Source organism: Bos javanicus, chromosome 26, assembly GCF_032452875.1.
Source record: "Bos javanicus breed banteng chromosome 26, ARS-OSU_banteng_1.0, whole genome shotgun sequence".
NCBI lineage: Eukaryota > Metazoa > Chordata > Mammalia > Artiodactyla > Bovidae > Bos > Bos javanicus.
Genome location: NC_083893.1, coordinates 35,471,354 through 35,496,992, shown reverse-complemented (window position 1 = coordinate 35,496,992; position 25,639 = coordinate 35,471,354). Strand labels below are relative to the sequence as shown.

Sequence of the window (25,639 nt, the reverse complement as noted above, 5' to 3'; positions counted from 1 at the left end):
CCTACACGGATTCCCACAGGAGCTTTGTAACAAGCTTCTCTCCCTCTATACTTGCCCCTCATAGCAGAAACTTTGGGTTGATTTCCAACCTCTCAGTTACCATGTCAGTTTTCTGCTAATTTCCAAGGCAAAAGCCTTCATTTCTTTGCCTGGGGGCTTTCTCTGACTTCCTGGGAAGTGGCCCTCAGTCAGTGATTGGAGGGACTTGAGGAATACACACTCACCTCTGTTGCACTGATGTCCATAGTGTGCCATGCATTTTACCCTGACTCTCAGAGTGTCTCCACGGAAATCAAGCCGTAGTTTACCATGTGGTATTAGCTGGTCTCCATTCCCTTTCTCATGGCTCCATTTCCCTGCCAGCATATTCTTCAAATGAACCAATTCCTTGTCTTGATGTCTGCTTGTCAGGGAACCATCTAATGATATTCCACATCAAACTATTGTCAACCCCAAAAAGCAGAATGATCTTTTAGAAACAGATTATGTCAGTCAGTCCAGCAACTGACTCTCTCCTCTTGGCTTAGGATTGAATGTCAAAGTTTTTACAAAAGGTCTACAAGACCCTATATCTTCTGCCTAATCCTGTACCTGCCCCTGCCCAAAGCCTGCTATTTCATGAACTTGCCCGCCATGCCCACCTTAGCACCTCTGCTCTAGCCATTCTCTTTGCTGGGAACACTTTCCCTTGAGAATCTGCCACCTGGTTAATTCCTTTACCTCTTTCAAGCCTTGTTCAACTCTCACCTTCTCAATGAGGTCACCCTGAACACCACCTGATTCAATATGCACGCTCTCCCTCACCTCCACAAAGCACTCTCCAAGCCTTATCCTGTTTTATTTTTTTCCTGTTCCATTGCAGTTACCATGTCCTAACATATTAAATACGGAGAAGGCAATGGCACCCCACTCCAGTACTCTTGCCTGGAAAATCCCATGGATGGAGGAGCCTGGTGGGCTGCAGTCCATGGGGTTGCTAGGAGTTGGACACGACTAAGCAACTTCACTTTCACTTTTCATTTTCATGCATTGGAGAAGGAAATGGCAACCCACTCCAGTGTTCTTGCCTGGAGAATCCCAGGGATGGGGGAGCCTGGTGGGCTACCGTCTATGGGGTCGCACAGAGTTGGACACGACCGAAGCGACTTAGCAGCAGCAGCAGGAGCAACATATTAAATAACCTATTTTCCCTGTTAGAACATGAACTCCACGAGGACAGGGTTCTTTGTTGTGTTCCCTGATGCTTCTAAAGTGCTAAGAAGAACACTTGACGTATACGCAGCACGCCATAAACATTTGTTAAGCAGTTACTATAAATTATCACGCTATTCCTTAGTGGAAGAAAATTGATAAATACACACTATATGGGTCACAAGGTCATCACAAAAATAACCCTATTTTTTTCTTACAATAAATTTAAAACCAACTGACAAGTTGAGTTTATAAATTTATATTCTAAGTGTATTTATTAAATTTTAATAAGTTCTTAATTTTTCACTATAATTTAGAAAAATATAATGATTCAAACTTGCTTACAGATAATTTAGGGGGTGAGTATTCACACCAAAATCTTTTTTTTACTCACAAAGAGCTTTTACACCTAGGGTTTACTACACACAGTATGAAGACTGAATACTCTTCATCCATTAAAAAAACATAATCAACTCATACAAACTTTTAGGAACATGTCTACTTCATAGAATAGAACATTTTGGTGTACAGAACCATTACTACGGATGCATCAAGTATAAATAATTCTATATTACACCTATATTCTCCCCCTGACAATATAGATGTGGAACTCAGAGTGGCACATGAGAGTCCAATTTAATTTGAAAGAAATCCATTCCTTAAATTACCACATTATGAAGACTCAATGAATATTTACAGAATAGTAATAGCCAGCTAACCTATGGCTTTGGGTTGAACTTAAACTCTGAATTTTAAGAAAAACCCAGCAAAGGAATTTTAAAATTACTTTTATTTTCTAGGTTTAAATAAAGTCCTTAATGTTATTTCAGAACAGGCCTAGGCTTCATATTTTGCTGTGTAAGCAAATCAGTGCCACATCATACTAGGTTATGTATATAAAAAGAGAGATTTGGAGTGGATCTAGAGTACTGTGACAATGGAAAGTAAATCTCACATGCAACATACAAATGTATATGTACACACATGTATGTGTATATATAGCAGAGAGATAACTTCCAGTTAGTAGTAATTACAAAATGCAAAGGAAAAAACAAAACATGATTTTAAACCTTATGCTTCTACCTCTATTATTTTCCAAAGAATATTAAATAAATTAGCAGTTAGCAGCCATTATTTATTTCTGATATTAAATTCATATAAGAAAACAATTTAAGCTCTAAAAATTACTGAAGGACAATATTTTCAACTTGAAATTAAAAAAAAATTAAGTTGTCAATTTACTTGAGATCAGAAATATATGGATATAGGGAATTTTAAATATCAGAAATCATATTTGTTTATCAAGATGAAGAAAATCTGATATTGAATTTAGAATCCTAAGTTTATTTGGAGCATGGATAAAGGTACTCAATTAACAAAGCTACCACCTTAATAATGTGCATGTTAAGATATTGTTCAGTTCAGTTCAGTTCAGTCGCTCAGTCGTGTCCAACTCTTTGCGACCCCATGAATTGCAGCATGCCAGGCCTCCTTGTCCATCACCAACTTCTGGAGTTCACTCAAACTCATGTCCATCGAGTCGGTGATGCCATCCAGCCATCTCATCCTCTGTCGTCCCCTTTACCTCCTGCCCCAATCCCTCCCAGCATCAGAGTCTTTTCCAATGAGTCAACTCTTCGCAAGAGGTGGCCAAAGTATTGAAATTTCAGCTTCAACATCAGTCCTTCCAATAAACACCCAGGACTGATCTCCTTTAGAATGGACTGGTTGGATCTCCTTGCAGTCCAAGGGACTCTCAAGAGTCTCCTCCAACACCACAGTTCCAAAGCATCAATTCTTTGGTGCTCAGCTTTCTTCACAGTCCAACTCTCACATCCATACATGACCACTGGAAAAACCATAGCCTTGACTAGACGGACCTTTATTGGCAAAGTAATGTCTCTGCTTTTGAATATGCTATCTAGGTTGGTCATAACTTGTTAAGATACTGTAAATTCTCCCAAGTTGATTTACAGATTTTATACAATCCCTATTAAAGTACTTGTGAGTTTCTTTGCAGAAATTGACAAACTGATCCTAAAATTCCTGTCAAAATTCAAACGACCCAGAAAAGCCAACATTCAAAACAAATAAAGCTGGAGGACTCATATTTTCTAATTCTAAAACTTACTACAAAACTATAGTAATCAAAATAGCATTGTACTGTCATATTGTAGATTTAAAACTATAAATGTCTATAGATTAATGGAATGGTATTGAGATTATAAAAACAAATTCTCACACTTATGGTCAATGGATTTGAAACAAGAGTCCCAAGATTATTCAGTGTAGATAGAAAGTCTTTTCAACAAGTAATAAAAAATTACCAAATTACCCAGAAATTCAATTCTTATTTATATATTCCAATGCAAGGAAACAAAATTTGTAGACAAATATTCACAGTAGCATTTTTCAAAATATTCAAAAAGTGGAAATAGCCTAGATGTTCATCAACTCACAAGTGCAAAAACAAACTGTGCTATATCAATAATGTGTGTGTGCATGCTCAGTCACTTAGTCGTGTCCAGCTCTTTGTGACCCCATGGACTGTAGCAAGCCAGGATCATCTGTCCCTGGAATTTTCCAGGCAAGAATACTGGAGTGGGTTGCCATTTCCCACTCCAGGGCATTTTCCTGAGCCATGGATTGAACCCATGTCTCTTCATTGGCAGGCATATTCTTCATCATTGAGTCACCTGAGACATCCCTCTTGTATCAATAATATCAAATATTACTTGGCAATAGAAAGAAATTAAATACTCATCCACAATGTGGGATGAAACTTAAAGACACTAAGGCTAAGTAAAAGAAGCTAGTCACGAAAGACCACATATTGCATGACCCCATTTATATGAAATGGAATGAAAATATACTATAGGAAACTCACATAAGGACAAAAAGTAGATTAGGGCTTGTCTATGGTTGAGAACGAGGCTTGAGGAAAAAGAGGGGGTGAGAAGGGAGTTTCTTTAGCGGGAGATGAAAACGTTCCAAAATTGATTTTTGGTGATGGTTACAGAAGTCTGGATATACTAAAACCCCTAAATTTCACAGTTTAAATAGGTAAATTGTATGGCATATGAACCACATTTTAATAAAGCTGTTTACAAAAAGCCAACAAAACTACACATTGGTAAGTAGAACCAGATCTCCAGAAAACTTTCTAAATGGGAGTAGGTAGGTAGGTTTTATTCTTCTGTGACGTTCTGAATTTAAGTTTTAGAAAACAAGGGATACACACCAATTATTCATCTAACTAGTAATGACAAAAGGACACAGAGAAGTCGGAAACACGCGAATAAAGGACTACCAAGTAAACGTGAGCAAAAGGAAAGCAGAGGCAGAAGTTTTTAAACTCTACAAAATAAACTATTTATTATGTATATTTATTACATTTGTTCCTTAAGTTTATGAGTGTTTTATCTCAACTTACGTATGCATCATTTACATTTGTTTTTCTCTTATGAGTTGAGTTTTAACAGCATTCAAGAATGCTTTAAACAGATGAGGAGAAAAAGGAAGTTAGATTCAGATAGAGTTTTCAATTTGTTAAAAGTTTTGTACTAAAGGTATTTGAAATTAAGGGTCAGAATGAAATTAGAGCACTTACTGCGAAGTTAGAAATTAGAGCACTTCTCCCTAAGCAATAGAAGATATACCCACACATTATCTAATGTTCTAAGCTTCGGTGACAGCCTGTGATCTAGAGTAGTAAAAAATCAAGGACACAAAAGCTAAAAAAAAAAAAAAAAATTACTTAGAGAAATGTCTTCCAAAACTGTCCTTTGTGCATCATGTCTGATTTAGTTTTAGTTTTTTCAGAATAACCAAAAATTTTATGGACAAGATCAATTATATTTGTGCCTAGGTATTTGGAGGAGTTTATTTTTATATCCCTTGCTTTCCTCAAAGAAAAGCAAAGTCTAAATATAGCAACATGAAGTCAGTCACATAAGGGCACTTTTTAAAAGGTGAATAAAATATTTCAACTGTAAGGTATTTTTAAATCTTTCTGTTTAAACATCTTAACATGTATAAAACAAAAAATTTGGAAAATAAGCATAGAATAAAATTGCTATGCCTCAGAATGCTGTCATGAGTTGTGAATCACAATCTGTGGATTTTTGCTCTTTGGGAACCCCCATTATTTTCAGAAACCATGTCATGCACTATTTCAAGATCTGAAAACCACATTTACTCGCACATAATCATTTCTCTTTCACCATACTCCATCTCCCCATTTGCAATATGATACTGTACTAATACAGCCATAAAATAAAAATAGTCACTATATTCTACAACCTTCAACATTCAAAAAGTGAAACTATGTAATTAAAATGCAACTCATCTCCACCCACCTTTTATAGTCAACTTTGTTAATAAAGATAGATGTGACCTGTTAACTGAGGGGTGTTGGGCACTCCTAGGACTAAATACAGATGCTTTGTTTCTTTCATCGTACCTGTATCTTAAATTCCTTCAGTTCCTATCTGACAGGGAAAGGGTGCCAGGTGAGCAGTCTGTCACTCTTGCCTAGACTAATAGACTCTCCAGTGGCTTTTGTTACAGCTCATGTCATACTATTAAAACTATGTGCCTTGAAAATGGCATAACATATGTAGCTGAATCTTGTCAACTCTAGATAATCAGACTCTGTTTGGCTTCACAAGCAGATGCAGATTAGAGAAGTAATATAAATATGCAAATCACAGCAGTCCCCTCTCACCACCACTGTTCCTACCTCTAATGACCCTCGCAGAAAGTCTGTGTGTTCAGCTCCCACTTCCAGGGCTACATCAACAGACGCAAAGGGACGGCTGGCCATCTGCTGTCGTTCTCGGAGCAGTTGCTGGAGGGGGTTAAAAAGCACTTGTTTTAAGACAGGTTTTAGGACACGTTAAATTCAACAATATCTAGTCCTGTTTGGAAAAAAAATGGCATCTAAAATTTAGAGGTAATACACATATTCATATCTAGATCAATAAAAATGAAAATTATTTTCTCCTCATGGCCTGGGTTATATTTCCTTATAGGCTTGAAATGTATGGTGCCTCCTGACCGCCACCTCATAGGCCGAGTGAAAAGCACTTTGAAAACTTCAGGTGAGAGGTACTACTTAAGGAAAAACTGCTATTATGATGACAGGCGTGCCAAGTCTTTCCACTCAAAATAACTCATGCCTGTGTCTTAGCTGAAAGCAAACAGCAGTACAAATGATTGAGAAAAGAGAATGAAAAGTTGTCAAAATGCATTAATAGAGATTAAAGGAACATACACCCGCCAAGACCCCAGTCTTGTAAGTCATCAAGATCCCCCTTGTCAATTGCTATAGCACCAGCAGGGATTTTTATTGTCAGTGTTTTTAACTTTATTCAAAGCCATGGTGTTTATTATTTAAATGATTAGTAGGTTGCAAAAACGTGTGCCAGGGCTTCTAAAACACTCTTCAGATATTTGTTTCTTCTCTTTGCGTCTCTTCTCGGCTTTGCCCAAACAAAAACCAATAAACCAGCAAGTCCCAACCAAGTACCCAGCTAATTTATATTTCTGCCTCCCCTTGTAATTATAATATTCATTAAGTCATGATAAGAAAAAATTGATGACCAGTACTAGATATTGCGAATCTTGCCCTCCTCATTCGACACAGCTAATAAAATTATTATTAAATATTAAAAGTAGATGAGCAATGCAATTAAACACTCTTTCAAATGAGAAGAAAATCCTATCGCTGAAGACAAAATCCTTGAACACAATGAATGGCTTCATTATTCACAGTGATTTCTAAAGATTCACTGGCAGTAACTTAAAACATTAACAACTGGTCTTTGAATGTAAATGTACGGAGCACTGTGATGCATCATTCATAAAGTTCCCTTTCTCATGGTGAAGGAACAAAAGCCAACACCTGATGGCTCTTTATTTTTAACATTTTTATTTTAACACTTGTGACACCGCAGTGACAGTGTTCATGTAATGAGCATCTCAAACATAATCTAAGGGCTTGCTTTTCTTATTGAAGAGAGAACATCCGCTTGCGAATATGGGACAGAAATAATGCAACTATTACCTAGCTAGAGTTCAAGGTCTTAAATTGTATGTGTTTTTAGAAGAGGATACATAATGAAGACATATTAAAAACATATTCAGAGTAAAAAGCAAATGTGATCTAAATCACCCAAATTATTCACTTTAGTATAAACTCAGACTTGCACTATTAAAAATACAGCTGCTGGCCAAGAGAATCTTATTTGTGTCTCTTTCGATAGGAGTGGCCAATTGATCTGAATACTGTGTCTATGCAAAATGCAAACATAATGTTACTCCAAATACCAGTGGATGCTAAGTGTAGAAGACACCATGTTCTTTTTATCTGATAAAACATAAATGCACACACAGATACACACACAGGAATACACAAACTGCCTCTGTTACAGTTAATATAATAATTCCCTTGAGAAAACTATAAATTCTAGTTTGGATTAAGGCAATTTTCTAACATTTGTATTAAAGTTTCTTCATTTTTACTAGTTTCCCTTAGCTTATAAATGGCATCTCCTATAACTGATTCTTTAAAAAAAAACAACAATTTGTTTCTTCACCTTGCCTTTTTGCTACACCTAAAAGTAAAAGCTCTACAAAATATAATTAATGAGAACTCAGTCCCACAGATTTTAATGTAAATCTATGATTATTCTAAATTCACTATCTTTAACAAAGACTAGATTTCTCTGAAAAAAATGTATTATTTTGACCACCTCCTACACTCATAATAAAGAAAAATCAGTGATTGATAGTTTTATTCATTTTACAAAGTTTACCAATAGGACAAAAAAGCACTTTAAAAGATTCCAGTTTGTCTTCTGAGCATTGAGTTTTCATCAGTTTTTAAGAACTGAATATTACTACAGTACTCTTCGCAAAGAGGAAAGACACTGTTCTTGCCCAGGACCGTAACACTGAAGTTCGTAAAACAAGATACGGTGAGATAAAAATAATGAGAGCACAAGACAGTGTACAGCAGAGGTTACAAACAGGGAATTCGCCAAATTAATTCACTCGGGGTCACGTAACAGAGGACTAGTTCGAGGACTTTGGCCAGTGTACCAAGTTTCTGACTTTGGGGAACCTAATGAAATGGTTCTGACCCGGGAAACTTAGAGGGAGTAAAAAGTTTTATCCTAAAACACTCTTGCTTTGATAGGATGACCCTAAAATAATAACATGGAAAAAAGTGAGATTTGTCATGCTACTAAATTCCTGGCTCTCGGCTGAGTCCTTAACAATCGTCCTTTCTTTTGCCAGTTAACATCTATGTGCATTACTTCTTGAATTTTGCCCCTTCTGTGTCAGAACAAAAGAGACATAAACAATTCACATTTTATGCTTACAACTCAAATTTCCTGGAAATTTAATGATGATACTGACAGGCAATTTAGTTAGACTTTAGAGTTAAAAAAATCTGTGTTTGAATACCTGGTTTTCCACTTAGTAGCCGTTTAAGGTACTATTTATACCTCTCTGAATTATTTAGACCTCTATAAGCCTCATATTTTCTCATAGCAAAATTGGGCTATCAATAGTGTCTACACCTACAACTAGCCCTTAGAGAACTTGTTTTGATTCCCAGTTTCTCCACCCATTACCTACTGCACCATCATCAAATTACATAGACCTTTCTAAGGCTTATTCTCTATTAAACGGGAAGAGGAATGCTATTAGAAGTTTTGCTAATACTAAAAGCATTTGCACTGCTCCACACAGAATCTGGCACATTGTGAGAACTCAGTAACAGTTCATTGGTACAATTATTATGTTAAAATTTCAAGCCGTAACTTTGTCTTTAAAGATGGCACTCTAATTACCACAAGCCCATTTTCTTGGGCACTAGAGACACATTTTGCTCTATTAGTCTCCCTTTTAACAAATGTTGCAAATTTACGAGACAGTTGGAAAATGTCATGATTGTGGTAAAAATGAATTTAATTTGGAACCGCTTCCTGCCATTTGTGACTAAATGATAAAAACTCAACCTAAAAATTGTGAGGAAATATAGAGTACTTCCGTAAGAACTTTCAAAAATTATTTGTTGGTTGTGATTTTTATATAAAATGAAGTTTGACATTTTGTATATAGATAAGAAACCATATAACAGATGATCTATTTTATAACTAATCTGCAGTTGCCAATTATTCAGCAGAAAGAAAAGGCCAAAAGAACAAACTGATCATAATGCAATAGATTATAATCATGTTGCTGTAACCACTGTGGTGAAGGACATTTTAAAATTATGGATGTTCTTACTATCATGTTCGTTATGTATGATTGTTGTTTTATTATTCAAAGTCTCTTACAAAACAAACCATGAAATTAAAAACAATATGAAAATCCATGCTTACAGATGGAAACTGAGAACAGTCATTGATTCTATCAAATGTATATATGAAATGCTTCCACACGCTAATACTACTACAAATATCATATTAGTCCCCAAAGTTCATATTAATGACTTTTCCAATCACCCCTAAAGCTAAAACTCTAATGGATTTAGGATAATAATCTTTAAAAACACACACACTAAAAAAAAATCAAAACAGTAACCAACTCGCTTCCAGTTGTCTTCCTGTCGCCTGCCTCCTATGTTCAGATTCCATCTAGCCTCCCCCCATACCTCCAAATACCCTTCCACTCCATCCCAGGCGTGAAGTTATCATCTTATCTACAAGTTATTTATGATATTAGTGTGGCACTATCTCCTCAAACCTTCATGCTTTCCTGAAATCTTTAAGGCAAAAATTTATTTCTGTTTTTTATTTTGCTCAGCACTTAGTTTGTAGTCAATAGTATTTGATGACTAGACAATGAATGAGTGACTTAAAGTATAAAAATCTGTATCACCTGAATGTGACTGAAGGCAAGTTTTTATTAAACTGATTTTAATCATTGGAAAAGACCCTGATGCTGGCAAAGATTGAGGGTAGGAGGAGAAGGGAACGATAGAGGATGAGATGGTTGGATGGCATCACCGACTCAATGGACATGAGTTTGGGTAGACTCTGGGAGTTGGTGATGGACAGGGGAGGCTTGGTGTGCTGCGGTTCATGGGGTCACAAAGAGTCAGACATGACTGAATGACTGAACTGAATTATGAAGAAGCTTTTAAAAGTATATGTCCTCTGATATTCTGCTTTCCGGTGGCTCAGTCAGTCAAGAATCTGCCTGCAATGCAGGAAGACCTGGGTCTGATTCCTGGTTGGGAAGATCCCTTGGAGAAGGGAATTGCAATCCACTCCAGTATCCTTGCCTGGAAAATTCTACGGACAGAGGAGCTTGGTGGGCTACAGTCCATGGAATTGTAAAGAGTCAGACACGACTGAGCAACTAACACAATCACACTGTTCTGATATTCTACAATGTATGCCTTATGCTCAAAAGTAAGGGGATATTCATTTTTTTAAAATGGGTCAATTCTGTGGATCCAACAAATCACCACTAGGCTTCTTATCTGTCTTCATTCACTTTATTACCATGCTATAAATATTATAAGGAAAACTGCCATAAAGTCATCACAATGCATTCATATTTTAATAGAAATTATTTAGATTTAGAAAGGTATAAAAGGATCAATCAAAATTCTTTAGTCATTATTTTTGAGCTTACATACTAAAATGAACAAGGAGCTTGAATTATATGTAAAGCAACATTTCATGAAAAAGTATTTCTATTATTAACACAGACACAACACAAAGTATAATAAGCAAAAGATCATTTTTTTAGTGGAAGGATAGTGCATCAATGAATTAGGAAAGCATGATAATTCTATCATTTTTATAACTAAATCTGCAAGCTACAAGTTTACTCAGTTTTTCTTCATTATTTTAAAGTAAAATGTCCTTAACTGTCAAATGGTCACAGCAGACATTCAAGGTAGATTGTTCAGGTATGCAGGTTTGTTGTTTAAGCAGTAATATGTCAGAAACAAAACCGACCTTTACTGTCATCAAGCCTACTACCAGAGAGAAGAAGAGAGTAGAAATGGAAATTTTTCTAAATTTTCCAAAATACAAAGTTCAATATTTTCTCTAAAATGCCAAGAGATTATATCAGTATAAAACACTCATGTCAATGTATGTGTGAAAGTGTATGTGTGAATATTCCTAAAATTATATATATAATTCAAAGTAACTGAAACTCAAAACTAAAACTCTTATATAAAATTTCAAAGTGTTAGTTGCTCAGTTGTGTCTGACTCTTTGCAGCTCCATGGTCTGTCCATGGAATTCTCCAGGCAAGAATACTGGAGTGGGTTGCCATTCCCTTCTCCAGGGGATCTTCCTGACCCAGGGTTTGAACCTGGGTCTTCTGCATGGCAGGCAGATTCTTTACTGTCTGAGTTAACAGGGAAGCCCTTAAAACAAAATAAAATGTCAAGATAAAGATTAATGCCTGCAAATGAATGTCTTTGTTGTCATCTGAATAACATTGAACATATCACTGATATGAATAAAAGACAGTCATCACAGAGTTTAGACTTAAAAGGGACCTATAGATCCTCTGGTCCAGAGATTTTTTAACCTACAGACTATATAGACCTATAATGGGTAAATAGATGAGCACTAGAAAAATCTATGAATCTACGAATCTAGCACTAAAAGATGACACTTTTATTAATTTTTTTTTCCAATTTCAGTAGATTCAATAATTTAACTTACTACTGTCTTTAGAAACTAATTGGCCCTCTTTTAGAATCAAAATGTAACTCCACTGTTTTCTTAAATTCTTTTAATAAACAAATCTATCAATATATATTCACGCTTAAAACAGAATGGAGTAAATTATAAAAGCAAGCAAGACAACTTTAAAATTCCCTACACATCCCTATTTGCTAAATAAGAACTTCTTAAGTGCAGAATGGGTTTGAAGTTCAAACATGTGTTTCTAAAGTTTCCTTTTATTTCTTCCCTTTGTTTAGCTCAGTGTTTCCAAGCTTTGGGGTTTACACAGTTGTATGTGCAATGTGACCTATACTCTGTAGTGAATTATCTTGACTCTAAAAGTATCATTTATTCATACCCATTTTATGATATCATAACTTCCATGTGAAATATATCTCATGGAACTCTAAAAGTTTTCAATATTATCAAGAAGAGAGAGGCACAAACTATGAGGCTGATAGCATCACCATCATTTGCATGCAATAAGGTCTTAAAGGGCGTCCCTGGTCGTTCAGATGGTAAAGAATCCACCTGCAATGCAGGAGACCTAGGTTCAGTCCCTGGGTGGGGAGATCCCCTAGAGAAGGGAAGAGCTGGCTACCCACTCCAGTATTCTTCCCTGGAGAATTCCATGGACAGAGGAGCCTGGCACGCTATAGTCCATGGGGTCACAAAGAGTAAGCTTTCTACTGACAGGAATTACAGAAAAAGACATTCAACTTTTGTGAGTATGGGCATTTTAAGTCTGAGCTGGCTTTGTTTAGGTTAATTTAGGAAATGACAAAAGAAAGAGAGCATGACAGATCTTCCTTATCCTCATATATTTATGGTTATGCATTATTAATTAAACATCATCGAAACCAAAACCATACTTCTTAGATGGCACAATTCTTCCCAACTGAAGTTTGAAGCCAAGAAAATGGAAAGAACATCCGACAACTGTCTGTACATGTCAATCACTATAAGTCCTCATGGAAAGTAGGTTTAATATTAAAAGGATGGAACATTTCTTAATACAAAAGCTGTAATTTGCAGCACCCTACAAGGTTGCTTATCAAATAAGTTAAGCTTCATATCATTGGATAGACCCTGGTCAAACCCTTTGTTTAGAGAGATCAAGCTGGTTTGTGATGTATAGCAAACAAAGAAAGTAAAACTCACTAGCCCCACCATCCCTACCAAATTCCCACATCTACTCCAGAAACTGCTAGCATTTGCCAACAATTCTCTTAATATTTTTAGGAAAATTAGCAAAGAACGAGTAGGTTCATCATTTCTCTCTAGTCTAAATGCAATATTGATACATGTTCCAGCTCTGTCAATTGCTGGTTTTCATCAACTGTGTGTCTGTTGACTACACTAATGGAGAAGTCCATCTTGTGAACACTTTTTCAAAAGAAAATCATCTGTAACTTAGTAACAGTAAACAGTTGATATTCCATGCAAAATTTTGATTATGCAGATGATATACTTGTGTATACTTACTCTTATCTTACACATGGCAACATGTCTTGTATAATTCACTGATGAGAAAACAAGCATGGCTGTTACATCACGTGGTCCATCTCTTCACGCAGTAGCAATAAGAAAACAATTCTCAGGGACTTCCGTGGTGGTCCAGTGGTTAAGAATCTGCCTTCCAGTGCAAGGGATGCAGATTCGATCCCTGATTGGGGAACTAAGATCCCCCATGCCATGGGCAACTAAGCTCATACATCACAACAATTGAGCCTGTACTCTCTGGAGCCCATGAACCACAACTAAGCCCTGACACATCCAAAAAATAAAACAAATCAATATTTTTTAAAAAGAAAACAATTCTCAGTCAACTGTTACTGTGTTGTCAAGGAATTTCCTAAGGAACAGAAGCAGATGCTGAAATTCTTCTTTATTTGGTGTTCCAAAGGGTGAATCTTGAAGAATTTAGATTTAGATTCTAGGCAGAGTTTTCATTCCTTCCCTTCCCTCTCTCCACCTAAATAAATAAATAAATAAATGCCTAGTCTTAGAACAATTTGATAGGAAGTTCTTGATTTACTAGGTGACTACATTTGGCTGTGATCATTCACTCGGTGAATAGGTTTTACTAAGCTCTGTGTTCCAGACACTTTTCTAGGAACAGATATATGAGGTGAGTCTTTTGTTTCTATGTAGCCAGCATTTCCATGCTACTAAAAGAACATTGGTTTCCCTGGTGGCTCAGAGGGTAAAGAATCCACCTGCAATGCAGGAGACTCTGATTCAATCCCTGGGTTGTGAAGATCCCCCCAGAAGGGAATGGCTACCCACTCCAGTATTCCTGCCTGGGAAAACTCATGGACAGAGGAACCTGGTGGGCTACAGTCCATGGGGTTGCAAAGAGTTGGACACAACTGAGCAAGTAAGCATGCAAAAAAATATCAGGGATCCCTCTAGACCATCTACTGGGAGAATGGAAGGTGACAACTGGGGGAACTTTGTGATCTGGAGGAATTATTCAAGTGGCCTGGATTTGAAAGCAACAGAACCTTATCTGTTTCTTAGTGAGCTAAAACCTGAAGACATGTAAAATTACTGCAAACATTTTTGAAGGTTACTTTGGACAAATGTAAAATTAAAATATGGATTCTTAATTCTACATTGACAGAGATGGCATCACTGATTTTGACTTTGCCAAAGATGATCTCATGTCCAGATGAAAGAAATCATGCAGAATGGATTCATCTAGAACAGCCAACTACTCAGGTACTGCTTGATACAAGACCATCTTTTCTAATGAGCAACAGAAAATTTAATAGAGTTTTGTAAGGCAGTATTTTATTCTGTTTGTACTTTTTGACAATTAAAACAAAAAGTCAAAAAATGAAATGCTTATTGACAATTTTGAAGATTACTCTGGACACTTAAAAGCATAGTTAACAGCAGATAAAAGTCTTGTTTGTTCAACATATACATATATAAACAAATAATGAAAATATTAAAGAAAAAAACCGCTACAGAAAATACATAAGGGTTGGGAGAAAGACAGTGGAGAGAGAAGGTGCTTCAGACCAGGAGGATTACAGAAGGTCTCTGCGGAAATCACATTTGACCTGAAACCTTGAATACTCAGTCAGAGTAGGTGTGCATTCTCAAAACTCAGTTTAACACAAAAAAAGTGTATTTCTGGCTCACATAAACTTTCTATAGCTCCAGGTAACTTCGCATCTGGTAACTTAGCAATATGGATGCTCCAGTCCTAAGACTCTTACCATTTCAACCCAGGGATTCCTTAAGTGTAAAGGCAGAAAAGAGACTAGAGAATCCTGCATGGACTTTTCAATGTCTCAGGCCAGACATAAAATATTTCCATAGCCATAGAGCTCACCCTAACTAAATAGAGACCACAAAATGCAGGGGAACAAGCGCAATATTACGTGAGTGGAACAGGAACAAATAAAGCCAAAAAGAACTTTTCAGGCAGAGGTAAGAGCAAATACAAAGTTCCAGAGTTCCTCAGGCTTTAAGTGTGAGCTTGAAGTGTTCAACAAAAAGAAAGAAGTTTGAGTTTTATTAAGCAAGGGGGCAAAGAGCAGATGGTCAAAGGATAATTTTGGTTTTATCAAGGTTAAGAGAAATTGAAATAACATATACATATCATCAGGCATCATAGGATTCAAAAAAATCAGATTATTTTTTTAAACATAATTTCCTTTTGTATTGCACAGACAGCCCATTCTTCTGGTGTTAGAAGTAGTTTGGAACAAACAAGCAAAAGAAATAGGCTTTACCCTCCTCAAATAAAGTTATTCAAGACATAACCAGAAAATAGCAATAGCAGTTAATCTCAAATACAATGAACCTAGCTCTCCCAGTAAGAATCGAAAGGTCAATTTTGTATGTAACCTTCTTTAATACAAAAGGCCAGGTGGTTGTAATTTATCTGAGCAAATCAAAATGAACAAAGGATGAGTACTGAAAAGGTCATTTAAAAGCTAGATCACTAGAATGGATGTTTAATACATATTACTCCTCAAAGAGCAACAATGAGAAGCTAAATAACTTCAAATTTTGAAACCTGCACTTGGAAAAAATTTTTTACCCACAAAGAATACCCCTATAGCCCCACTGTAGAATATATTACTTCCCCAAGTTAGAGGCCTAAGTTGCAAGAGGAGAAAATAGTTGTGCTGCTCTCAAGAAGAGCAAAGGAATGACTTTGACAGCCACGCGGCACTCAGCATGATCTAGTCAACCTTGACGCCTGGAAATCTAAAAGCAGCTGATTACAACAGAAACGACACATCGACTCTTGCTTGTGTGCCAGTCATTTATGACTAGAGGCTCTTGTTACAATAAAACTCAGATCAACCCTTCAGTAGCTTTATTCCCCCCTTAAGAATTAATTTACGAAAGAAAGATGTTTTTTTTCCTCCCTGATTCTGGGAATCAATACAAAGCTCAAGTTTCAATTCTGAACCACAACATGCTCGCTTCTAGGTTAAGAAATTCTAAATGCTACATAATCCGGTTAGCTTTTACATTTAGTGTATAAGGAGTCCATATTGAACATTTTAGTTTGTGACAATAATTTTGAAGTTTTTCAAGAGGTACTTAAAATCTTCCTGAAAATATAAATGATTCAAACACTGGCATTTTCCTCTTAAACAATGTTTTAAAAATATTTTTTCCTTTAAGGAAAATGTGATTATTTTGCTATTAGCTAATGGAGTCATTTTCAGTTCATTATTGAGAAACTCTAAAAATTGTTCTTTTGTAAAATATTTTGTTGTAAAATAAGACATCTACTTACTATAATGTATTTAATTCTCCATTGGAAGGTACTTATGATGCTCAGACGAATCACTGTGACAGATTAATATGCAGTATTATTTGTTTTCAATCTTTTCTGAAAGTAGGTATGATAGAACTATTTTAAAAAGCTAATTTTAATCATTTGGATTTTTAAAATGTAAAGGGCAGTTTGACGCAGCATAGATGACTCATGACTGGTATAAATTGGCTTTCCTACGCACTTGGAATGGTGTGTTAAACCACAAAAATCAGAATCACAAAAATCAGACAATCAATGATCATAACAGATTCATTGAAATAACTCATTATCAGAGCTGGAAGGAATCCTAAATGTTACCTGGTCCAAATTTCCCTTTAAAGTGGGATCAAAAGTACTATTACTTTTCTGACAGATGGTTGTCTAGTATCCTTGAATATATCTAGCAGAAGAACCACTTTTCATTAAGATGGTATTTTCCCCTAAAGGTTTATAACATTGTTAGAAAGTTCATTATTTTGGGGACATTTGTGAACCATTAAAATTAAATAGGATACTTCTAATATCACTAAAACTGCTTTAAATTTGTTATGTGTTTGAAACTTTTCTAATATATTCAAATAAACAATTCTTATATTCAAATTTTTCATTCATTATTTTGCAACAGACATTTATGGAATATACCAAAGTTCAGGGAAGAGGGTCAGGTTCTCATGTTTAAGCAATACGAAACACAGTCTTATCCTCAAGGAGCTTACTCAGTCTCCTAAGGAAGACAAAACTTTCTATAATATGGTTTTCAGCATTTGGTTTTTCAGTGACCTTCTTAAAATGTAAAGTAAACACAATATTCTAGATGTGATCTGATTACTGTGGAATATGGTAGAAATTTCCCTCTTAAATCTTCTAAATTAACATACCTTTTTTCTATTTCTTTAAAAATAGCTTCCTGTTATGTTTAGAAACATGCTATTGTTGGAACCAATCAACGATTTCAGGTCTTTCTCACATGAACTCTGATCAAAGCAAGTGTTCCGTACTTAACACTTCTATAAGTAAATTTTTTAAGCTAAATTCAAAACTTCATATTATATTTAAGTTTTCATATTTTATTGTTACTGTCGTTTTGACGTATTTTTCCTTGAGTGCAGAATTTTCTTTGATCCTTTCAACTTCCAACTAACATGACTAACAGCTGTCAAGCCCTATTCTATTCCCATGACCAGGTCAACAGCATTTGACGGCAAAGAGAACAGTAAGACAGTGAGTTGCCTTGTTGGTGAGTTATAAGTTGCTTCAGTCGTGTCCAACTTTGTGCCACTCTATGGACTGTAGATATGCAGATGACACCACCCTTATGGCAGAAAGTGAAGAAGAACTAAAGAGCCTCTTGATGAAAGTGAAAGAGGAGAGTGAAAAAGTTGGCTTAAAGCTCAACATTCAGAATACTAAGATCATGGCATCCGGTCCCATCAATTCATGGCAAACAGATGAGGAAACAGTGGCTAACTTTATTTTTCTGGGCTCCAAAGTCACTGCAGATGGTGACTGAAGCCATGAAATTAAAAGACGTGTACTCCTTGGAAAGAAAGTTATGATCAACCTAGACAGCATATTAAAAAGAAGAGACATTACTTTGCCAACAAAGGTCCGTCTAGTCAAGCTATGGTTTATCCAGTGGTCATGTATGGATGTGAGAGTTGGACTATAACAAAAGCTGAGTGCCGAAGAATTGATGCTTTTGAACTGTGGTGTTGGAGAAGGCTCTTGAGAGTCCCTTGGACTGCAAGGAGATCCAACCAGTCCATCCTAAAGGAGATCAGCCCTGGGTGTTCATTGGAAGGACTGATGTTGAAGCTGGAACTCCAATACTTTGGCCACCTGATGCGAATAACTGACTCATTTGAAAAGACCCTAATGCTGGGAAAGATTGAGGGCAGGAGGAGAAGGGGACTACGTGAGATGGTTAGATGGCATCACCGACTCAATGGACATGAGTTTGGGTAAACGCCAGGAATTGGTGATGGACAGGAAGGCCTGGTGTACTGCAGTTCACGGGGTCACAAAGAGTTGGACATGCTGAGCGACTGAACTGAACTGAACTGGAGATGGGGGATAGATTGCAGATAAAGTCCCAGCTTTAGGTAAACAGTGTCATTGAAGTTGATTTGATATATGTACTGTTCTAATCCATTTCAGGGCTTTCTGAATATAAAATAAAAACTGACTGCTACAGGTGCCAGGGCTTCCCTGGTAGCCCAGATGGTAAAGAATCTGCGTGCAATGCAGGAGATCCAGGGTGGATTCCTGGGTTGGGAAGATCCCCTTGAGAAGGAAATGGCTAACCATTCCAGTATTCTTGCCTGGAGAATTCCATGGACAGAGGAGCTCGGTGGGCTACAGTCCATGGGGTCACAGAGTCGGACATGAATGAGTAACTAACACACACACACACACACACACACACACACACACACACAGCTACCAAGAGACTATCCAGAGAAGCCGTGATTGGCTTTGGTGCCCTCCGTCCTGAAGCTGAGAATAGAGTTATCTGGAAAACTTGTTGATCTATTTCCTCAGGGTGTATAATCAATGTCATAATTGACAATAGGAGGAGGAGTGACTTATTGTATTGATGAATTGGGATTGTTCAACTCAGGTCTGCCTCTCTTATTCTTAGGAAAAACCTGTCAATTCTACTCTGATCATTCATCTCACAACTTATCTGGAATGATTCCTACATGCAAACTATGCTCTATTCTAGCATTATCTACAGCAGATAACTATGCTAATTCTGGAGTTCATTATGTTTAGAAACATCCATTTAATTGTTTAATTCATGTTTATTTGGAAGATAAGTGGAGAAGAGAGTGCTAGTTATTGCCCCCTCCTCAGAAACCATCAGTAATATCTATAGTATTACACTTTTCTGTTTATTTTAAGAGAATATCAGGTATTGTTAAATCTCTTGCTGAAGTCAAGATGCATTGATACATTGTATCTGCAGCATATCATAGATGTATTAGTCAAGTTAACCTAACAAAAAAGTAAGAAGCGCAGGTCTGGTCTTAATTCACCAGCTGCTTTAGAGTTTCTTAACATCATTGCTTTTACTAACTAAATCAAGGAATAAACAAATGAATGATTAATTGCTAGGATAGTCAATTTTATTCTAGCATCTCCTGCCATGTGATCAAACAGCTTTTCTGTAAACATTTTGTAATCTATCCTGTTAAAATCTGGTGTACATATATGCTTAGTGCCTATGTTCCTTTTCCTCACTTTTATATACTCTAAAATGATATAATCAATTTCCCCTCTCTCTCAGGACTTATACTCCCCCAACCTGGACCTCCACTATTCCCTCAACCTTCTGAGAGGTGAAGTTGTCAACAAAGCAAGTCAAGAATTGACCCTATCTTCAGCTTTCAGCAGAATGTGCCTTCTAGCAGATGTCCAGACGGGTTTCTATTCCCCTACAATTACTCTCTCTTGACTCAGTGCCAGTTTTGTAATCTGTCTTGGGGCAAAGACAATTTATCATAAGTCCTGCAATTACGACTGAACACACTTTCAGCCCAAGGGATACACTTTGGAATTAATTCCAGTTCAGTACTCATTAGAACCACGATCTCTAAAATGTAAATAATCTGATTCATGTACCCCCTTTCCATTTATCACACCCTTTATATTGATACTATCTTGACTCACAAGCCCCAGTCCTTCATCTCAGGATTATCATATGACCAAAACAAATAACTTACTCATGAACTACATGTTTCAAAGCTTCTAAATTTCACCCAAGTCCGCACGCTCTTTCAATGCTATTTTAGCTTTTAATATAGGGTGAGTTAGTTTATTTGGTGAACAGTGGTATATATTACACTCAATCAGTCAGTTCAGTTCAGTCACTCAGTTGTGTCCGATTCTTTGCAACCCCATGGACTGCAGCATGCCAGGCCTCCCTGTCCATCATTAACTCCCAGGGTTTACCCAAACTCATGTCCATTGAGTCGGTGATGTCATCTAACCATCTCATCCTCTGTTGTCCCCTTCTCCTCCTGCCTTCAATCTTTCCCAACATCAGGGTTTTTCAAATGAGTCAACTCTTTGCATCAGGTGGCCAAAATTTTGGAGTTTCAGCTTCAACATCAGTCCTTCCAATGAACAACCAGGACTGATCTCCTTTAGGATGGACTGGTTGGATCTCCTTGCAGTCCAAGGAACACTCAATCAATCACTAGAAAATTGAGAATCTTCCATAATATAAGATGCTTGGCTAAGGCTGTGGAGTTTAACAAGAATTAGGGCAGAGTGCTTATCTTCCAGATTTATATTCTACTTACAAAATTGAGATTTAAGGTATGAAATGTTAACTGACAATAGAATACTTTAGTGGCAAAACAAGTCAGAAATGCAAATGTGTGAAGAGTTGTCAAGTCAGTGACATAAACAGATGCTAGGATCTCAGAAAAAGATCATATTTCCATAGGCTGGACTGGTACTAAAGGCCTTAAGAAGTCTGTCAGACAGACACTTAAAGTACGTGTAGAATTCAAATGAGCCACATCATGACCATTAAATAATTTGGGTCAGAATAATTATTTTATCTCGCAATTCTGCTTTTTTGAGAATAGAGTCCTTTATCCTTCTTCTACATACTACAAAATCCTGTATATTATTCCTTTCTTTCATGCCTTCTTTCTCTCAGAATCTTTCAAACTATCTCATTTCTGAATCCCACAAATCTTTTTTCACTCTGCATTTTTTATTCCTTTTTTAGTTAGAGTAACCACAGGAAATAAGATTTTACTTTCCAGACACATTGGAATTAGTTTGTGATCCGGGATTTGAAAAACATAGCTACCTTTGTATCAACCATTCCTTCGACACAAGCTTTAATTACCAAACACTGCAATACATAGGAGTTGGACATGCATGGTATCAGAATGCGTGACATGCCAACAAACAGGAAAGGAACTCTGCCACAGTTCTAGATGTTTAAAGATTTGTTAACTAAGAAACCATCATATATCCATCAGCCACTGGAAAGCCAAGTAGACAAAATTTCAAAGAAATTATATAGACTATAGGAAAGTGAAAGAGTTTTTATAAATACTATTAAAGTAGGCATGAAAATTCAATTGCCTCTGCCACTTTTCATACAGCTCTTCTCTACATCAGTAATAAAAGACTATCACATAAATTATTACTCAATCCACAGAATGCCACAGTTTTCAACAAAACACATGCATGTTTCCTCTCTAAGAATCCTAAGTAAACAATTATAATTTATTTTCCCAAATTATTGTTTACTTGATACGAAAAGTGAAATGACTAAGCAAATGATCCTCTAGTTTAAATGTTGCATTGACCACAAAATTAAAAAAGAGAAAGAGACCAAAATAATATTTTAATTCAAGTTAGAAGCTATGGTAAGCTCATCAGTCTAAGGAATATGTACCACAGACATTAGCAAATACACAAAGTAAATAAATGAGTTAAATGCTACCCTATAGCAATTCTGCTGCTAACATTTCAGCTTGAACTTACAATAACATTTATGATAATTCACTATATTCTGCTGACCTAAAACATTTAACTGGAAATGATGCAAAACATACCTTTCAGAGAAAAATGCATCAAATCTGGCTAGATTTTTGTTAGTGCAAACAAAAGGGCAGGAAGACAGAGCATAATGTTGGAAATAGTACTCTCTTCTTATGAAAAGATCTCTGAACCCTTTCAAATAAACAGCATTAAAAAGAGATCAAGAGTTCATGAATTTTCAAATATTATTTTAAGTATTATCTACTGATATACCTTTTCATTAACACAATGAGTCCTTTAGGAATACCACACTTTGAAAGTGATTATATCTTCACAATAACTTTGTGAGGTCAGGCTCCGAGTTTCTCAAGGAACAGTAACGCATAAAGTATATATGGGACTAGCTAAAGTCTGCTGCTGCTAAGTCGCTTCAGTCATGTCCGACTCTGTGCAACCCCAGAGATGACAGCCCACCAGGCTCCCCCGTCCCTGGGATTCTCCAGGCAAGAACATTGGAGTGGGTTGCCATTTCCTTCTCCAATGCATGAAAGTGAAAAGTGAAAGTGAAGTCGCTCAGTCGTGTCCAACTCTTAGCGACCCCATGGACTGCAGCCTACGAGGCTCCTCCGTCCATGGGATTTTCCAGGCAAGAGTACTGGAGTGGGGTGCCATTGCCTTCTCCAAAGTCTAGTCCCATATATACCAGTCTAGTCCCAAAATAAGAAGCTAGAGAACCCTAGGCTAATTAGGTAAAGAGTATTTATTCTCTGTTCCAGCATCTAATTCTTGACATCTATATTATACATATATATATATCCTCTATATATCCATCTATATATCCTCCAATATTAGTACAGTAGGTTGGATAATGATGATTTTTAGATATACTTTATTATGTATATAATATCAATAATTTAAAAGGAAAGAGATTCATAAGATAAATTGGTAACAAGAAAACATTAGAGTATTTTAATTTAATTAGCAAAAATTAATGAAAAGCTTCAGTAATTGTATTAAGAGAATCCAAATGATTTGGCCTTTCTGGAAAGCTATTTGCTAATAGGTATCAAGAACATCATTAGTGCATATATCCTTTGATTCAGTAATTCCACTTTATGACTCCATATTAATGAAGCAATCAGAGACACAAACAAGAGTTATAAATTTCTGCCAAAACATAGCTTATACTAGTGAAAAGGTGAGGACAATTTGGCCAAATAAACTGGATTACCAAAAGGTTAATTATTTATGACCATTAAAATTATGTTTTCAAAAAAATTTTAATGACATTGGAATATGCCAAAGATAGAACTTTACATGAAAAGTAAGGGTAATAATCAAAAAACCAGAAATCACAAAAAATTATATACATATATGTATGTATGTGTATATATATATATTAAAAAAACATGATTTGGTATGATGTTTACTTAAGGTTGACGGGTGAAGAGATGGAATAGGGGAGGACCAGTACAATTAATGGGCTTCCCTGGTGGCTCAGATGGTAAAAAATCTGCTTGCAATGCAGGAGACCAAGGTTTGATCCTTGGGCTGGGAAGATTCTCCTGGAGAAGGAAATGGCAACCCACTCCAGCATTCTTGCCTAGGAAATCCCATGGACAGAGGAGCCTGGCAGGCTACAGTTCATGGAGTCTCAGAGTTGGACACGACTGAGCAATGAATACACACACATTGTATAACTGATACAATATTTTGCATGAAGCACAAAATAAAAAAGATCACTGTAAAGAATTATTCCAATTATATGCTGCTGCTGCTGCTGCTAAGTCGCTTCAGTCGTGTCCAACTCTGTGCGACCCCATAGACGGCAGCCCACCAGGCTCCCCTGTTCCTGGGATTCTCCAGGAAAGAAGACTGGAGCGGGCTGCCATTTCCTTCTCCAATGCATGAAAGTGAAAAGTGAAAGTGAAGTCACTCAGTCGTGTCTGACTCTTAGCTACCCCATGGACTGCAGCCCACCAGGCTCCTCCGTCCACGGGATTTTCCAGGCAAGAGTACTGGAGTGGGGTGCCATTCTCCAATTATATAACTATATTTAAATCATCTATGGGATTCTCTTGTGGCTCAGCTGGTAAAGAATCCACCTGCAATGCAGAAGACCCTGGTTCAATTCCTGGGTTAGGAATTCCAAGATCCCCTGGAGAAGACAATGGCTACCCACTCCAGTATTCTGGCCTGGAGAATTCCATGGACTGTATAGTCCACGGGGTTGCAGACTTGGACACGACTGAGCAACTTTCACTTACAGTATCTATATCTAAACTATATCTATATCCCTATGCCTGGGAGGAAAGGGAAGGAAGTTTTATCTTTAGAACATGAATTTTAATTCACTTAAGTTTATATTTTCCCCAACTTTTATATAGAAGTTTCTGTATAAAAAGGGGAGTATTTGTCATTATTTCTATGCCTCTGAATTTCTGAACCGCTATCATGAGACTGTATGCCTGGAAGACAAAAACACTAGAGAAATAAAGTAATAACTTTTCATATGATAAACAGTTGGCATATTTTGCATATTATTTATAAATTATGCGATATTACAGAATAAAAGTGGCAAGGATTAGTACTTGCCTGAGATAAAAGTATTAATAAAACAAAGTTTATAAGAAATCCTGTACATAAACAATTACAATTAAGATAAATAATGGTCAGTTACAATTAAATAAATATTAGTCAATAGTCAATTATTTATCTTAACTCAAATTATTTATATATAGTCAATAAAATTTAGGAAATATACAAGTAGTTTTTGGAAAAATAATTGAATACCATACTGGAAGAATCTTTTATTGATATTAGATGTTACTTGAAGAATCTTTTACTGATGTTAGAACTAGATTAAGTAATCTGTTTCAGAAGCATTAAGGTGGCTTGTAGGACAATGTAAAAAAAAAAATTGATTGTGTGTAGTTAATCTCATCAGAAATGATCTAGTATAATAAAAATTCAATTGATCCCAAACTGAGTGGCTTTTAACTGACTTTAAATTGGCATATTTAGACTGTGGAATTAGTTTAAGATTAGGATTAAGAATACAGTGACAAAGCTTGCCATCTGGTGGTCAGTGTGATACAAATCAGATGTCTTTATGTATTATGTTTTTATGTCAGAATTTTGAATTGGGTCTAAAATTGTGAAGCAATATTGATACTAAATAAATCCATGGATAAAATGAAAGTCACAGTAACGAAAAGTGTATTGTCTGATTTGGTCAGATAACAGCTGTGGTGGGCTGAATAATGGCCCCCAACAACAAACAACCACAACCAGAAAAGCATTCAGGTTCTAATCCATGGAGCCTGTGAACAGTATTGTACTTGGCAAGAGAGATTTTGCATATGAGATTAAATTAAGGATTTTGAGATAGGGAGATTATCCTGGATTAGTCAGAAGGATCCTAAATGTAATC

At 36.3% G+C, this 25,639-nt stretch overlaps 1 protein-coding gene across 5 annotated transcripts in view; it reads right to left on the bottom strand.

The window, feature by feature from the left end:
• The window catches only part of ATRNL1 (attractin like 1), an 802,849-nt gene that overhangs the window by 280,826 nt on the left and 496,384 nt on the right, over positions 1 to 25,639 (bottom strand). For 4 of the 5 annotated variants that reach the window (XM_061403577.1, XM_061403579.1, XM_061403580.1 and 1 more), the window contains one exon: positions 5,933 to 6,040. In XM_061403577.1, coding sequence (XP_061259561.1) covers positions 5,933 to 6,040 — 108 coding nt within the window. Of the gene's footprint in view, positions 1 to 1,134; positions 4,926 to 5,932; positions 6,041 to 25,639 lie in introns of those variants that run through there. The other variant, XM_061403581.1, reaches the window with a different exon arrangement.